General features: G+C 36.8%; 2 protein-coding genes across 7 annotated transcripts; one reads left to right on the plus strand and one right to left on the minus strand.

The window, feature by feature from the left end:
* Window positions 1–2,665: 2,665 nt before the first annotated feature.
* Window positions 2,666–9,217, plus strand: LOC105058941 (protein S-acyltransferase 11). 4 transcript variants are annotated; one of them, XM_019855522.3, is made up of 5 exons: window positions 2,666–2,946; window positions 4,578–4,812; window positions 4,976–5,274; window positions 7,080–7,576; window positions 8,947–9,217. In XM_019855522.3, exons 1-4 carry the CDS (start codon window positions 2,923–2,925, stop codon window positions 7,572–7,574), a joined length of 1,053 nt encoding a protein of 350 aa, XP_019711081.1. In that variant the 5' UTR covers window positions 2,666–2,922; the 3' UTR covers window positions 7,575–7,576; window positions 8,947–9,217. The 4 variants fall into 4 exon arrangements, with proteins under 4 accessions (XP_019711081.1, XP_010940330.1, XP_010940329.1 ...); XM_010942028.4 differs by having other exon boundaries at window positions 9,021–9,217; XM_010942027.4 differs by having other exon boundaries at window positions 2,667–2,946; window positions 8,960–9,217.
* Window positions 9,218–11,052: 1,835 nt separating this feature from the next.
* LOC105058940 (transcription factor bHLH112-like) lies at window positions 11,053–13,291 on the minus strand. 3 transcript variants are annotated; one of them, XM_073250368.1, is made up of 6 exons: window positions 12,898–13,280; window positions 12,326–12,632; window positions 12,188–12,253; window positions 11,972–12,037; window positions 11,841–11,867; window positions 11,053–11,462 (listed from the first exon to the last, which is right to left on the minus strand). In XM_073250368.1, exons 1-6 carry the CDS (start codon window positions 13,041–13,043, stop codon window positions 11,316–11,318), a joined length of 759 nt encoding a protein of 252 aa, XP_073106469.1. In that variant the 5' UTR covers window positions 13,044–13,280; the 3' UTR covers window positions 11,053–11,315. The 3 variants fall into 3 exon arrangements, with proteins under 3 accessions (XP_073106469.1, XP_073106467.1, XP_073106468.1); XM_073250366.1 differs by having other exon boundaries at window positions 12,188–12,632; window positions 12,898–13,285; XM_073250367.1 differs by lacking the exon at window positions 11,841–11,867 and having other exon boundaries at window positions 12,188–12,632; window positions 12,898–13,291.
* Between the last annotated feature and the right edge of the window lie 4,084 nt (window positions 13,292–17,375).

Raw genomic sequence — 17,375 nt, forward strand, 5'->3', positions numbered from 1 at the left:
TTTTTCGAAACTTTTTTCATGCACATTAATTGTCTAGACTTGTTTAGATTAGAGCACTAGGGGCCCTTGAAGACTAACTAATATTTCGTTCAAAAAGCTAATCGCTCCAAACAAGACCTCAGATGCTGCATCCACCCTACCAAGAGGAGTTATCAGCTATTCAGCTTCCTTGTTAGTGGTTCTATAGGTATATGGGAAGTTTCCCACTGGGAGCTTTGGATACCAAAACATGACCACCCGGAGGATAAATAAAGAGGCAATGGCTGAAAGAAAAGGATCTCTGATGCCAAGTGCCAGTTTGCTGTGGCTGGGTCCAGATTTGCTACTACCAGAGCCTGAGAGTAGTCTGAAGATTGCGATGCCAAGCAGGCCGGGGGCACTGGCTTTACCTGAACTGCGCCATTGTTTGCTTCTTTATTAGGCTTCCATGAATTCTTAGCAAATTATCATTATAAGTTCCTAAAATAAAGCTTAGCATTTTGGCAAAATAAATTCTTACGGTGAAGAGCAAGGTGAGCTGAAAAGGACCATTGGTGAGCTGCAAATCATATGCAAATAAGGCTGCCTGCAGGCATGAACTTTCAAACAAATTATGGAGTAAGCAGTTTCATAAATATCTCTGAGCTCAAGTCTACTGCAGCCATGATCTTGCCTTACCCTGTTAACAGTCCATCTGTTTGGATTCAACATGGTTTTGGGTTCTGAAGAAAGTCAAACTGCTAACCATGTTTTAGATCTTTGTAGTGCGGAAGACTGTCCATTTGAAGTTAAGTACTTCGATAGGCTTTTAGTCTTTTTTCATGAATTTAACCTCTTAAAAAAATGATGCATGTTTCAACCTAACCGTTTGATGACCATCTTTATGTGAATGGTTACAGAAACCATGGAGATCCATTCAACTTTTCTTGCTGTTGCAAGTTGGCCTCGCAACTTTAACTACAGAGAAGCTATAATGTTTGATATATTTTGAAAAGCTGTTAGCTTGCCAAAGATTACTCACTGCTGATAGCAGAATTGGTTCATACCTATCTAAATCACAAAATATGCCAATATGATTATCATTTCTGAAAATTGCTACAGACATGTTGCCAGAGTTAGGTGCATCAGTAGAGTCACTTATATCATTGTGTATCCTCTTTGAAAGAATGGGAAGAGTAGTGAATATTTTGCAATGCAATACTTTCATAATTTTATTCCATAGCGTAGAACTCTATACGGTGTGAGGGTTGATTTATCGGCATTTTACATCTGACCATTCTGAGATTTGGTACGAGAACATTAGATAAATCCGAGGTCTCAGCATTTCCTGATATGATTATATATCTTTGGCTTTGAAGAACTAAAGGTTAGAAGCAAATGACTTATGTTCCTCGAGAAATGATGCTAAGTAGCTCTTGTTGCAGATCCAGTGAACCAAAATGTGAGCGTTGAAGGATCCCGTTGATCCAAAATCTTGGAGGCAATAAGGTGTAGAAGCTACACGGATACCTTTCCAAGCAGTTGGAAGTTCAGCAGGAGGCCATTAACGAAACAACCCCTCATTAGAACCTGACTATTATCATTACAGATAATGTAACAGCAATCCTAGAATCCATTTTTACCAATCGTAAGGTGCCCCGGTTGAGGGGACTGCCAAGAAATGAGATTTCCAGGAGAATATGGAAGCTAGCTCCGACAACAATGGAGTTCAATGATCCCTAAACTGTATGGTAGTGCCCTGAAAGAGCTCTTCCTGGTAATTTGAAATCCAATTTTGCTGAAGTATGTAGCTCAAGTCTTCACCCTACTCATTTTCCTCGGGGGAAAAAAAAAAGTCTTTCACTCCATTCATATCAGCAGCATGGGCGGTGGGCTGAAAGAGTTCTCTGGAAGTAGGCCGGGAAGTATTTTGTTGCCGCCCAGCAGGACCAATTGTGGGCTGTAAATCTCTTAAAGAAAAGTTAGATTTAGATTTAAGAGAAATTCTTTGCTTAGCATCTTCGGTGAAGAAAAAGCATATCATTTCATCAGATTAGATCATGTGAGATAATTAATAATAGAGTAGATATTTAATATAATTTATTTTATTTTTTTAAAAAATATTTTGATGAAAATATTTTTTTTTTCAAAATATTATTTTTTACTCTATTTTACTCGTATTTGATCATAATGTCATAAATAATAATAAGACATCATAATAATTAATAAAATATTATAAAAAATAATAAAATATTATAATAAAAATATGACATACATAATAATAATACGATATTCTTTTATATCATATAAATATTAATCAAAAGATAATATTATTGACGTAAAATATTATATTAAGTAATAAAATATTATAATATTATTTGAGATATATAAGATATTAAAAAATAATAATAATTTCTTTTTATTCTATGATATTTCGGACAATATTTTTTATATGGTGATATGATATCTTGTGGATTACTTTTTGTGTAAGAAATTTTTTTTTTTTTGTTAAAATATTAAAAAAATGTTGATATCTTGTAATTTTTTATTTTTATATGACATCTCTTATCTCAAAAAATATTTTTTATTAAATTTTTTTAAAAATTATATAAAATATATATTTTATTATTAATTTCGCAGAAGGACGAGGAATTCTTACGGATTTAAAATTGTGTTTCGTAAGAGAAAGCAATCAGATCCGATCACACCGCACGCGCTCAGATCCGGCCCGTTTGGAATCACGCACACCCTAGAGAGAGAAAGGCACAACCAGGAAGCGTGTGCAAATTTATTTAAATGAAATATTCTGACTTTAATTCTTCCGAAGACTGAGACCGTCGACAAATCTCCTTGGAAGCTTCAAAGTCCTCTCCGTTCCCCTTCTCCTTCCTCCTGTAGTTCGCGTAGAAGGAATTCCGTTTCTACCAGAGACACGGCGAGAAGATTTCTTCCTCAAAATAACCGATGGATGATAAGCAAAACGTCAAGGTATCATCTCTTTGTTTTCCCTTTTAATACTCTGCAATTCTGTTTATTGAGCTCATTCAGGGTTGTATTTGTATAGGGTTTTTATGGGTTCTGCTGATTTGGAATTGAGAGTTTAATTAGCTGAGCCGTGGGTTTTGATTGGGGACGTTTTTCTCTTGATGCTTTGCTTGCCTCTGTATATTAATGGGTAGTGATGGGAAACCACTGACAATTGGAATTTGTTTGTTGGTTTGATAAATTCATTGTGTGATTCATGGTGTCCCAAGACGTCGGCTGTGCAGATATAAATTTTGTGCTATTTTTGCCCAGCCTGCAATTCTTTTCCTTTCTTTTTTTTTTTGCTTTAAAAAAGAAAATTCTTGAGCCGATAAGAGTCTCTCCTGGACTTCCCATATGATCTTTTCCTTTCTTTATTTCTCTATAAATTCGATTGAATTATTATTCTACTAATTTTATTTCTTTTGTTTTGTTTCCATGATTATGGAAGACATGCCTCGAACTCCAATAGATGTGTATGTGTGCGTGTGTGAGAGAGAGAGAGAGAGAGAGAGTCTATCTCTCTTTTCCCCTTTCTTTTTCTATAAATACCCTACAAGAATAATAACTGGCGCCCCCTCGAGCGAGTTATAGTTTCTCCTAAAGCCTTTAACATGTGCAGTGCAGTTTGTAATTAATAAGAACCAGTATCTTTGGTAAGGAGGAAAGGAAAAATTGATGGAGATATTCAATGTAATTCGAGTATGATGAATGGAGTGGAGCTGTGTTTCTGGAGAGTTTACAAGAGTAAGGCCACTGGTGTTGTACCGAGTTTCGAAATGCTAGGGACAAAAGAAAAGTGGGACACATTGGTTGATCATTGCATAGAACATAATGCCCAAATAATTGTATTGTACATATAAGAAAGTTTTGGCTAGAAATATTTACGAGTGATTGATGGTTAAAAAGATGATATCATGCACAATAAAAACCAAGAGAGGTTTGTAATGGCTAGGTACGACCTATCAGACTAGCAAAGGCTTTAACCAAGTTTGGTAGACTTGATCAGCGCCATACTAATGTCACCTATTTTTAGTTGCATCTGTGCCATCAGTAGGATTTTTACAAGTTTTATCCAAGATAATTATTTCAAGTTGCCAATCACCTGATAGTTCAATTGGTTAGGCACCCTGCTTTCATGTGAGGTGATCTCATGTTGAATTTCCACTAATGTTGCATTTGACCTTCAAAAATGGGATTATCTTGTGTGTGGTCTTGTTTAGTATTAGGTGCTAGGGTTGCAGATTGGTATGGGCTTCAGGAACTCTTTTTTTGGCATGAATGTACTACTTTTCAAGGAATCTCTAGAATTATGTTCTGTAGTCTAGGATGGTTTACTAGTCTTCTCGATCAGTCTATTGACTTTTCACCTGACTGTGGGGTTTTCACTCATTACTTTGCACAATCAATTGCTTGGCAAGATCAGCCGACTGGAGACTTGATGCTGATGCTTGCTTGACCATCAGCTGGATTTTTTTCTTTTAACATCCTTCAATGAAGAAATACCTTCCAAGAGTCAAGATGTTTGTTTTTTCATGTATGAGAAAAATACATTCATACCACAACACTTATTTCCAAACCTTTATTGTATGTAGGAAGAGCAATGTGTTGCATCGATACTAGAGAATCATGAGACCACATGTTGGGGCTGCGGGTTACACCTTCTTCTTGAAACATATTCACCTATATTCAAGTGTGGATGGTGTGGAGCAATAACCCACCGAAACAAAGCTCTGAGAAAACCAGACAGTGCATGCTTTTCTCATTGGAGGCTTGTCCGAGACCGGTTCTTTGTCACTATTCTTCTCTTCTTCATGTTATTTGTGATATGTAAGTTGCAAAGCCTTTCCTTTCTGGACTTTACATGTTTGATCGGTAAATTCTGTTTGCATTTTTTAACATCAGTATGGGGGTATTAAGTTTTATGATGCTGCATTCAGTCTTTGGACTAAACCATCTCATAATCTTTTATCTTGCATTTTACCGATGACAGGTGCTGGTGTTTGGGCGGTATACCCAGTTGTTTTCTCAGTCAGCTATTTCTGTGGGATTTTTCACTCCACATTAACTGCAATTTTGTCTATCAGTACCATATCTAGCTTCTGCCTGGCAGCCTTTCGATCTGCTGGAGCACCAACAAACATTCTCTGGGGTAGTTATCCAATTGTGGCAAAAGGTGACCTAGAAAACTACACTTTTTGCATGTACTGTGCAAAGCCAAAGCCCCCAAGAGCACATCACTGCCGTTCCTGTAGAACGTGTGTGTTGGACATGGACCATCATTGCCCATTTGTAAGTGAAATGATTACTTAGTACCCCCTTCTTCCACTATTAAAATTTATTGGACTGGATTTTTCTGAATTGTAACAGAAGATGATGTATCAACCTAAAAATGACCAAGAAGCATTTTTTGCATTTTGTTCACCTTATGATTATAAACTTAGTGCTTGGACGGCTGCACATATAGATTTTGTGGATCTTTTGGGAGGCTATTAGGTTTGATGCTAATCAGTACATGCAAGACGCACTCAAAATATTGTACTTGAAGTAGAGAGCTTTTAAAAGGATGCAAAAGGTTATGCCTTCATTGTGGGACAGACAGAAGAAAAATAATTATGACATGTGATGCAGCACATGGGCCTGAAGCAAATTAACAAAATTAATGAAAAGGAACTTTTCTAGTGTGTGTGTGATTACAATGTCATTTCATGGGGTACATGAATGGGATAACTCTGGCAACTTTCTTTGAAGATCAGACTTGCAAATCTAACGCTGCTCCAACTTATATCAGACTGTGTAACATTTGTATTGTTTACAACTAGTTTCTTTAAGGGTTTGAGGTATTCTAAGACAACTTATTAATTAGATGTGTTATTCGTCATCCCAAGAATTCGTAGTTCGTTGCATTATGCAAATCTAGTTTGGGAATGTTTTAAATTTGATGGATGAGATCCATAAGTATAGGTGGTATCATGTATGAGGAGAGCATCTATTTGTTCTGAATGGTTTTATATGTGCGTTATACCTAAGATGGATAGAGTTGGTATTTGTATAGGAAAGCAAATTTTGGAGTTGTACCAAGTGGTAAAACTTAATCAATATAGCATGCGAAGAGAGACAGAGACATGGAAGATTTCATTTCTATTAGGGCTGAAATGGATTGGCTATCAGTATTTCCATATATATATATATATATATATATATATATAGACATGGAAGATTTCATTTCTAGTAGGGCTGAAATGGATTGGCTATCAGTATTTCCATATATATATGTGTGTGTGTGTGTGTGTGTGTGTGTATCTGTTTTTATTTGGCGAATATGATATAGATATAGATATTAATCAGATGCTGAAATTTGTAGCCATATTTATGTTAAACAGATACAGATACAAATTGGATATTGACAACATGGGCATAAACACACATACAAATTGGGTAGTTAAATGTTATGAGTCATCAAATAAAAAATATCACTGAATGGAAGATCAATTAAAGACATGCCGATTTTGTCACTCATTTTCTTTTGAAGTTTATGAGAGCTATATTAGATTAAATAGGACTGCAAATAAAATAGGATTTTTGGATATGGATTGGGTAGTTGTGCTTATTCACTTTTCTTTTATGGATACAAATATAGATATGTATATTGGGAAGTGCCAAAATTTGTATCATATTGGATAGATTTGGAGGTGGAAACAAATGCGGGTGGATATTACCCGATCTATTTTCACCCCTAACTTCTAGCATAGATTTGCTAACCGAGATGAATATTTTAAGAAGAGATTCTAAAAGGTATTGCTTGACAGAGAATATAACCTTTTGTTGGAATTGATTTTGAGGAATGATCTATAACGATTTTTTGTGTCCTGAATAAATGGATGAGGCTTTTTGATTATGGTTTATGCTAACATTTATTATTGAAATTTGCTTAACAAAATGTTTTTAACATTACATATTCATTTATAAATTAAAATATATGTTGGAATGCAGTGAAAACTAACTGAACTAATGAACATGTGTGAACTTGTAATCATGATAAGAACATTTGTTGGGAGTTCATATGGATCCATTTGTATGTTTTACCTTTTTTGCAGATAGGCAATTGTGTTGGAGCAGCAAACCACCGGTTTTTCATTGCATTCCTTATGTCTGTAATCATTAGTTGTACTTATGTCGTCCTGATGATGTTGTATGCTGGATTTCATACATGGCCTCCTTTGGAGTTGAGAACTCTTGGCTCAACTGGCTTCCACATTGTGAGTGGTACAAGGTTGGCAAAGGAGATTGTTGCAGCCCTAGCTAGCTCAGCATTGCTCTTATCAGCAAGAGGCCTTGTTCATATTTATTTGGCATTTGCATGCCTGACTGTTGAGATTGGTTTAAGTGTGCTATTGTGTCAGCAGCTGTATTATATCTATGAAGGTAACACCTACATCAACCACATAAATTCACGGAATGGTTGGCATGGAGAAAAGGGGTTCCAAAACCTTTTGCGTTTCTTTGGTTGCCCGTATTTATTTTTCAAGGTATTACCTGGCCTTGCAAATGCTGGAAAGTTGCAGGACACATCAGGATCCAAGCTCTTGTAGAGGTAACTAAAAATGTTCTTTATTTTATTATTCTAGGCAACACACTTTTATCATTCGTTATGAATCGCCTTTGGTATTATATCACAATGTAGATCAGAGAAGGGATGAAAAATTGACTAACAGTTTTTCGGTCACGATATTTTATATCTATTTGGCCTAGAATTATGATTACATATAGTGTATTAGTTAGATGCACCAACCATGGTTGGTGATGTATATGTTATGCATCAATTATATCCACAACCAATGCCAGGCAGCTTTCTTTTTTCCGATGAGACACTTAAATTCTGAACATTGCTCTTAAAGAATTGGTCATTGTGCATTTTTATTAAATTATGGTGGCTGATTTGCAGATATGATACTTAGATATACTTGCCTCAAATAATATGGACTTTCAGAATTTGCATTGTGAGATACTCTGCTTACCAAGATGTCAAACGCTAGGAGCAGCCTCTTATGCTGTTCGGTAGGCTAATGAGGTAGCAGGTACTTCGATTGAAGTTGAGGACATTCTTGTATAGACAAAATTAATGGATTGGCAGCTAGCTGGATTTTTTTTTTCTTTTTTCTGTTTATATCTAATTTTGTGATCCACTAGGCTTTATTATTACTGTAGTAGCTGGCTTCATCAGTGCAAGGTCCTCTGTTGTTAAATTAAATACTTCAAATGCAAGAACTCCATTTTCTGCTTTTATTAGATTCTTGTTGTACAAAGAAGACCTCGACATTGGTTACATGTAGGGCTGTTCCATGGTTAACTATCATAGACCTGTGAACTAATTTGTTAAGAGGCAACTACATGATACATATATATGAAGTTGTGGATGCTTTCATGGTGAAAAGAATAATCAGAGTGATGAAATGGTAAGCAGATCGTTTGCAACGAAAAAGATGAAAATGTGGTTGGAGTCTGATGGAGACAAGGAGGCTGTTTCCAGATCCCTCATTTTCAATAATTCAGTATCTTTTCATCTCTAAGCTGCAAATATGTGTAGTATGCCTACAAGAGTTCCTTTTATACCGCATCCGTTAATTTAATTTTGTGCAACCATCAGAACTGGCCATTGTTTTTAAGGTGATAAACATCATTCGGGTCATACACCGATATCCAGAGCCTGTGTTGCGGATATTGTGTGCAGAAAACAATATTTTTCTTTGTTCTCCTAAAATTTAATAATCCTTGTAAAGTTTGCCAAACTTTGTGAGCGCGTGTGTGTGATGCGTTGTTTTAATAAGATCTCCATAATAATATGGTTTTCTTGTATCTGCGCATGAAATTGAGTGGATAAGTATATTTGGCACTATTATCTTTAAAATTCCTTTCAATTCAGATGTGAAAATTATAATATTTTTCCATCTTTGTTGTTGTTAGCTGCAAATTGCAGTGCCAAGTATAAAGAACATTACTGCTACGGTGGCTTCTTGACGAATTTTACTTTCTGACAGATAAATGGAGCTCAGATGACAAAATCTGCGTCTGCTGCTGAAAGGTTAACAGTTTTTTCTTTCATGTTTGTGTGTTTTATTAGATGTAACCAGTTTAATGTTTTGCTAAATGAAACATCTGATGTTTCTTTGACCAAACTATATGTCAACCTTGTATTAACCGCACATTTAGTGCTCATCGAACATCTTCGACTTAACCTTGCTAATGTGGTAATGTAGGTGAAGTATACTGAAGTAATGCAGGTGATATCAATAACACACCTTTTGGTCCAATAGAGTAATCTATCTGTAGATTAAAAAAGAAAGAGAGAGAGAAAAAGAAAGGAGTGATCTCACAGCCTTGGTATAAATTTATTCAAAATCCATGAAGTGTGTCAAATTGTAGATCCGCTTTTCTCTGCTATTCGTTAATCATGTTTAGAATCAGCTAGGATATTTGACCATCTCCTTCATCACCAAGCTGCTCAACATCCAGTCCACCAATTGACTGCATCTCCCTTCATCTGGCCTACGGGGGCCTCTGATGCACTATGTCGCTCGCCCTGAGCTGCATGATCACCTATCTTGGCTGGGCAGCTTGTAGTCCCTTGCCTCGTTTTCCATCTTCCATGGCTACTGTTGCATCTCTCTCTTTGAGGATGCACAGCTTGCATCACTGTAAAATTCATGAGACCATGTCTTCGACGTTGGATACTTTTGTGTTGCCAGGATTGCCTCATCGTATAAAGATGACAAAGTGGGACTAACAGAGGCAACTCCGCATCAGAGGATGTCAGATATGCTGATTGTAAATACCTCTGATGATTTGGGGCTGCCCTCCATAGCAAAGGAGGTTGGGCATGACAGTGCTTGAATTGGCTCGGCTTGAAGAAACTAGAGTTGGCGTTCTATGTTAGCTTCGGCAGTTCGGGCAGCTTTCCATTGTCACAACTCATGGGGATGGACTTGGATCTGCCCGCCTTTAAAAGAATGGAGTGGGTGGGGGTGTGGGGGGGGGGGGGGGGGGGAGGCAGATTCAAAGGTCCCTTTTGCTCAAGGGATGTGCGTGTGTAGGTGTGTTGATGGTAATATATGGTTACTCTCTGCTGAGCAGTTTCTTGATTAATGATTAGAAGTTGATCGGTGAGGTTTTGGGGTTCGGTGTGGCAGTTGGGGTCGAATAGCCAACAGAGTGGTGGAAAGGCAAGGAGGGTGGAGTTGATGATGAGGAGAGAGCAGTTGGCTTAGCCTTTGGAGAAGTTGATGAATGAAGGGAAGGAAGGAGAGGTGAGGAGGGCCAAGGAATTGGGGGAAGAAAGCAAAGAAGACTATAGGGGAGGGAGGGTTTTTCTTATTTGAACATGACAAGCTTGATTCAGAACGTGTCAGACCAAGCTGGTGACAAAGTCATGGAGAATTTAAGTGTTTGGATAGATGAGAGAGGAGCTCTAGGTTGTTTTGATTGTTTTGATTTATTAGGTTGCCAATGTGCTGGCTTATATTTTTCTTTTGAGGTATACAATTGCATTGCAAATAACAAAATTCTAAGAATAATTACATGCTTCCATTTTTTTTTAATGTGAGGATGCCGTACTGTCTAATGGTTCTTATTGAACCTATTGGCAATATATTCATTAAGATCTAAGGATTAGATCGGATGGGATAGGATAGGATTGGATGTTAATTACCAAAAAAATGTATAAGAAGTGGATAGACCAATAGTTGCCTACGTGTTTAGCATGTGTGCAAGCTTAAAAAGGACGCAGATTAGACCACCTATCTAGCATTTAGAAGGAAAAGAGGGTGGAACAATTCTCACAGAATTCTCTTCAAGGAAAAAGAATAAAAAATAAAAAAAAAATTTTGGTGACTAAAAAAAAAAAAAGGACAATCAACAAGCTAACTTGTACACAGTTTGCATGTTTTTTTGTACTATAATAAGCTAATTAAGTGATAGCTGTAATCCTTCACACTATAGATGTTATGTTGTCTCTCCTTTTCCTCCAATGAGAGATGAGCCTTCTTCCTGGTCTCATGAAAAGAGTAACAGAAGTTCACAAAAAGCCAATCATTTAGCGTTTCAGGTTTCAACATTTCTGCAGTTGACAAGTTATACAGTATGCAACCATCCAAGAAAAAAGACAAAAGCTACATTATTCATGAATGTCCAACGCCTGTTTTGATTAACACATCTGTGAGTAGATATGTTTCATTTGGTAAGCATTCTGTAGGAGGCTTTCCATTCTAATTATGCATTTTCACTGGTTAGCCATGAGATTCGGCCCCCTTGAGACATCTTCATTCAGGTTTGAATACTTACCGATAGATTGTGCCAGACTTGGGAGCCCAAGAGTTGATGGAGGTATCCTTCCCTACATTGCAAATGGTGGAGATGGGAGCTAGACAAAGTCCTCTACTTCTCAAGTCCTCTTTACCTCCCATTTCTTTTTTAATTTCGTAACCCTGGAAAGCATGAGAAAAAATATTCATGATGAGTCTGAATTGAAAATTATTATCAAGGTTTGCAATGAATGAAGAGAAAAATTCAACAAGATTTTTTTTTTTTTTGGACATTCGAAAACTTTTCAATCCGAAACAATGATCACAATTCGGTTAGTTTTAGGCTCATCTCATGATTGTTTCCAGCTCTACTTTGGTTAACAGCAGCAACACCAGCGAACTAATTATCATCATCACCTTAGTATTTATCATGTATTTTGGTGTAAATTAATAGCATTTCGGGTAGTATTCAGGTGATATTAGTTAGAAATCAAAGTGCACCATGAGAACAAATAACATCAAAATTCTCTGTTTAATGGATAATATATAAAAGATACGAACCATTTTCACATATGGAGTGCATAGCACCTGAAATTAGCATCAGAAAATGTAGAGTTCAGCATTTAATTACGAGCAACTTATGATAATCTACAACAAAATACTGGTTTCTAGAAGTTTGGAGTAGAACATACAGTCAACTGCTCCTGAAGACACTTGATGTATTCAATTGCATCCAATAATACTGAGGCTGTGTCGGTCTGAAAAGATGCATACAAAGAATGAATTAGGATCTTCCGATGGGATCTGGTGTATTAGTGCTGGGACCTGAATTAGGATTTTAAGCTATTGTAACATGCAGCTGATCATTTATTTTGAAACACAAACTAGGGAGTTCTAGATATTTGCACCTTCCCAAATGGTGAAACCAGCTGCTGCAGCGTGGCAATTCGGTCACCAAGTTTCTCTTTTCGGATCTGGAAGACCAATACAGCAGGGCAGTTATGAGTTCTTTGGCTTTGTACATACAAGATTTTTTGGGGACTGACCTTAAGTGGTGCCATATGGGAGGTGATCATGGGTCTTTCCGGCCGCTTTTGTTGAAAAGAAATGCTGCAACTATCAGGAGATGGCTTCCTTCTTCGACTATTATCGCATGATAATAGATGGCTGCTCTGATTCAGCATTGGAAAAGGTGGGCATTTTCCCCCTTCAGTGTTCTTAAGCAACGATGATGGTACTTTAGAAAAGCTTTCAAGAGGTTGCTCCAAATCCTGCTGATGGCCTTCTTCTTTGATGGGGTAGATAGGTGCTGCTTCTGCAAGCCAATTGCTAATGTGAGAGCTGCTTGGGCCACTACATATTGGAGGAAAAGAGAACCGAGTTAGAGAAGTAATGTTTGCTTCCTTTCTAGCTTTAAGTACAATAATTTGTAACTATAGATAGAGTTCTCCATCCATAGTTCCTTAGAAAAAAGTATAATAACGACACAAAGAAATCAAATGATTAAAGGCAAAGAAAAGGTTGGAGAACCTAAGCTCAACCTTGGACTCTTTCTCGACAAGGAGACCAAACATACAAATATGTTGGAAGGAAAATAAGTAGGAATATTAACACTAACAAAATCTCATTGCTCCAAGCTCTCAAAGGGTCATCGAATTCGAGAAACGTTGTTGAGTATGTGGAGACCATGGGAACATTTGCAGGCAAGTTGACCCATTGTTGCATCTCCGTTGTCCATCCTCCTCCATGCATCTTTTCGCCCATTTACTCTCATCTATTTGCTTTCCCTCCTGCAGTCTAGTCTCAAGCAATCCAGTAGTGTGATCTCTGAAATCACTTCACTGCTTGAACAACACTTAGTTCAAAGATTTTCCTTCTTCTACATCTCTCTTTGGACTCTAGCTTCAGTTATGTCTGCCTCCAAACATCACTGTGTCCAAGAAAAATTGAGTGGCTAGAGAACATTGGCGTGGGAAAGTTAGACGAGGAAAAATCTCCTGCATCATAAGTCAAGTTGATCGAACCTTCAATAAGAAGCAACAACGCATTTGCTCAAAAAAAAAAAAAAAAAAATTCTTGGAATAGTTCATCATATCTTTTATGGTGTCAAGTTGATCGAACCATCGTTTTCTTCTTTTTCACTTGGAGGTGTGGGCTCTAAAGTAAAAGATGCTTTGGAAAGACCCTGCCATGGTGAAAGGGCCATCTCTAAAGCAGAATTGCTTTATGAATACTACAAGAAGAGCAACGCCAAGCTCATGAAAGAAAAAAAGCTAAGCTAGCCAGGGGAGAGGGAGGGAGGCGGGGAGGCACAAACACACACACAGAGAGAGAGAGAGAGAGAGGACCTTCAGTGTGTCGGACAGAAGTGACAACCGACTACACACAAGACCACATTGCTCCTTTTGTTTTAGTTTATGAATTTTGCTCAAAAGTCTCTTACGTGCATTCCTTTCCCTAAAGCAAGAACTCTCTCTCTTTCATTTGATAAAAGCTCCTCTCAGATTAACCTTTAATTATCTTAATTCTTTTCTTCTGGACCATTGCAAAAAGATCATTAATTTGATGACTTTATTTGTGAAAGCTGTGTGTTTCTAAGGTTTCAGGCATGCAATTACGTTTTAATTACTATGATGATCTATTTAAGATTTTATTACAGCAATGATAATTTGGCTATGTAAATAGTGTTATCATTGTAATATAAATTACCCAACATTACATGGGTGTAGTGTTGTTTTCAGACCAAATTTTAGAATCCCAGTTAGGTCATTAGTTAGCCCTACTGAAAATTTTGGATAATATAGTTTTTAACCTCGCTTATTTTGGCTTATTTTCATGCACATCTTTAGAATACGCATCTCAAATAACTTTTTTTTTTTTTTTACCAATTTTCCTTGTGGTGGGTTTGTCCCTCCTTTTTTATCAAAAAAACATCAATCTTCCTTAAATTATGAAAGTTTAACTCCTTAAGTTTTAGGTGAAGATCAAGAAAAGGCAAAGCTAAAAGGTAGTCTATTATCCTTTTTGTTAATAGCGATGCATCCTATACTTCCAAAATTATGTCACTATAGCCTATCAATCTTTATTGTTGGCTTGCACTTGATGTGCCTCAGGCTTGACCAGAGGGCCTGTGAATTAATTTCTAGTTTAATTAAAGAGCAATTTTCCTTGTCTTGATTCTGAAATTTCATCTTGATTCATTGCCTTTCTCAATTCGAATCATTGGTTGATGGTGGAGGTTATAATTCTAGGTGACAAAACAAAAATGTTTAAAAACATAATATTAAACCGTAATAGAACAAAATTCACAAGAAAACCTAGCTTTACCCAATTTTGAAAAGAATACTAGATTTCGAAATATATGGGTACAATTTTTTTTGCCCTTTTTCTCGGTCTAGTTGTTGATTTGCGAGCCAACTAGATTGAGTAAATCCAATTTTAGAGGTAATTAAATTGTCAATATAGTAAAATATACGGCCAGAATAACCAAATAATGACCTCTTACCTGCAATGACATTAAAGTCGATCTTATGCATAAACAAAAATTAAGTTTGTTGAAAATGGATCACCGATGTGATTAATGATGTGAGTTTGATATGGATATTTGGATTCCTTGAGATCCTGGCTTCAATCTGAAAGATAATAAAATATTATCAATTCTAGACGCAAGATGGAGATATAGCATGGCCAATTGTGCCATTTTATTCTTCCTTTATTTCATTCGCTTTCTAAGACTTCCTGGAGAAGTGATTGAGAATGCTTTTTTGGTATATGGCAATCACATTGCACAATACACTGTACAATACCAATCCTTTTATAAAAACCTGCTCATAATCAAAAACAAAAATAGAGAATATGGCCATCCTTTCCATCTAATAGCTTGTTCATGAAAAGTATATCCAGATTGGAAAATTTTGCGATTTATTGCATTTGAAGGCCCTTATTTGCCTAATAACAGCTATTTTAATATAGAATCAAAACAATCAAATAACAAATAACAAGGAAGCCTCAGATTTTTATTTTTTTTTCCTGACAAAGCCTCAGAAGTTATCATAGTCAATTTTATTGCCTTGAAACTTAGAACCAACAAATATCTTAATTTTTAGTGGCCTGTTACTCTGGTGTCTCCAATTATGTGCCCTTCAACGCGAAGTATTGCTCAGAAGTCAGGTATGGGCGGGAATTGGCCCGCCCAATTGACGAAGTGCTAAATCCAGTAGTCCTCCTACCAAAAGAAATCCAAATCCAGTCTCCCACCAGGCTATCTTTAGATGTGGCATCACATCAAAAGGCTAAATCTAAGACCCATTAGCATACTTTATGTAGAAATGGGCAGGTCTGGATCAATCTTAACCACGTTTCCAATAGGCGTTGACAAATGACAAGGCTCACACGTCTTCCCATTGATGGTCCCAACTACACTATTACCAATTTCGCTAACCTTTAACAGGCGCCACTAAAAATAGCGGCATTTTGATGGGCTTAAAATTATATAAGCATCATAAAAATTTTTAACCTATCTGATATAATATTATTATTTTTGAACAATTATAAATAAAAAAATTATATATTTTCATATATAGTTATCGTGGGATCTTACCATCTCAGTCAATGTCCTTGGGACTCATGCTAAGGAGTTATCCAATTGACAAGAATACCGATACGAGCCTTGAAGACTGACCTCATCAAGAGATCGATCTCATTAGAAGGTCGACCTCATAAGGAGATCGATCTCATCAGAAAGTCAGGGTCATCAGAAAGCCGATCTTATTGGAAGGCAGAGATCATCATCATTTGGACACATGACAGTAGATCATTATTTGAGTTAATGATGCTCTTAGGTTACATCGACCTTTAGCCGATCTGACTCTTCAATATTATCCGCTAAGCGACTGTTTAGAACTACTGGTAAGTAGGACACTCATCTCGATTATCTATCGATCTCCTATAATCGAATTAGAACTTCTGTCGGTTTTTGGCTTGCCTGATTACTGATACTCATGGCATGGTGCCCAGTTCAGATATTTACTGATGTTAGATATCTCATATCGATCTATTATCGATATGCTACGACATCTATGTACAGTTATCTGACAACTGTCATTCAGCTCAGTCGTAACTACTTTTCAGTTGTATTCTAGCTCATTTGTTATGTGGACAGCCGTCCTATGATCTCTGCACAGCTGGCCATTCTATTACAACAACCTAACAACCTAACAGATCTTCAACGGTCTAGTAGATCTCCAACGGCTTAATAGCCTAACAGATCTCTAATGGCCTAACAACTTAAGGCCTAAACGAGCTCCCTCTATAAAAAGGGAATAAGATGATCTCCAGAAGGTAAGTCAAGTCCGAGTGAATAGAGATAAAACTCTACTGGATTTCTCAAAGAAAATCAGAGTTCTCTCTACTTTTTCTCCACTCAAACTCCCACTTCTTGCTTTCTACTTCTCTATTTTCACTACTTGTTCTCAAGGCCCCGACTGATTTAACCATTGGAGAGTCCTAAATCGGAGGGCACTCCAAGGTTTTAAGACTTCTTTTATAGGTTTCGTCCGCTGTTTACATTAATGTAACTCTCAGCTCTCCAGCTCGGTTCGACATCGACTTCACCTCTGGAGCCTTGCAGTAACAGATTAGCGCTAGAAAAAGGGCATCTAAAAATTTTTAGTAAAAAATGGTGAACAAGAAAGCACCAATTCATCCTTTACCTGCCTCATCCTCTTCTAGAGACGCTCAGGAAGTCACTCAACCATCACTGACTGTTGATCCTCATCAATTCAACTTTCTAGTTCAGTAAGTTCAAACTCTCACTACTGCGGTATAACAGCTTCAATGTACCACAGAGTAGCAACTAGAGATAGCAGTTCCTTAAGAGACTCTATCTCAACACAATCAGCAACCAATCCATCACAATCTGTCTATTATTTGGATCATCAACATAATGTCAAATCTTGATGAAGATTGAGAGGCAGATGAAAGTTCTTTTCCAAAAAAATAGGGCACTGACAATGAGCTTTTAGTAAAATTTTTTTCAATATCTTAATTCTTATTCACAAGAGATCAAATCTCTACAATTAAGTTGAAGCATCTTTT

The sequence above is a fragment of the Elaeis guineensis genome, chromosome 16 (assembly GCF_000442705.2).
Source record: "Elaeis guineensis isolate ETL-2024a chromosome 16, EG11, whole genome shotgun sequence".
NCBI lineage: Eukaryota > Viridiplantae > Streptophyta > Magnoliopsida > Arecales > Arecaceae > Elaeis > Elaeis guineensis.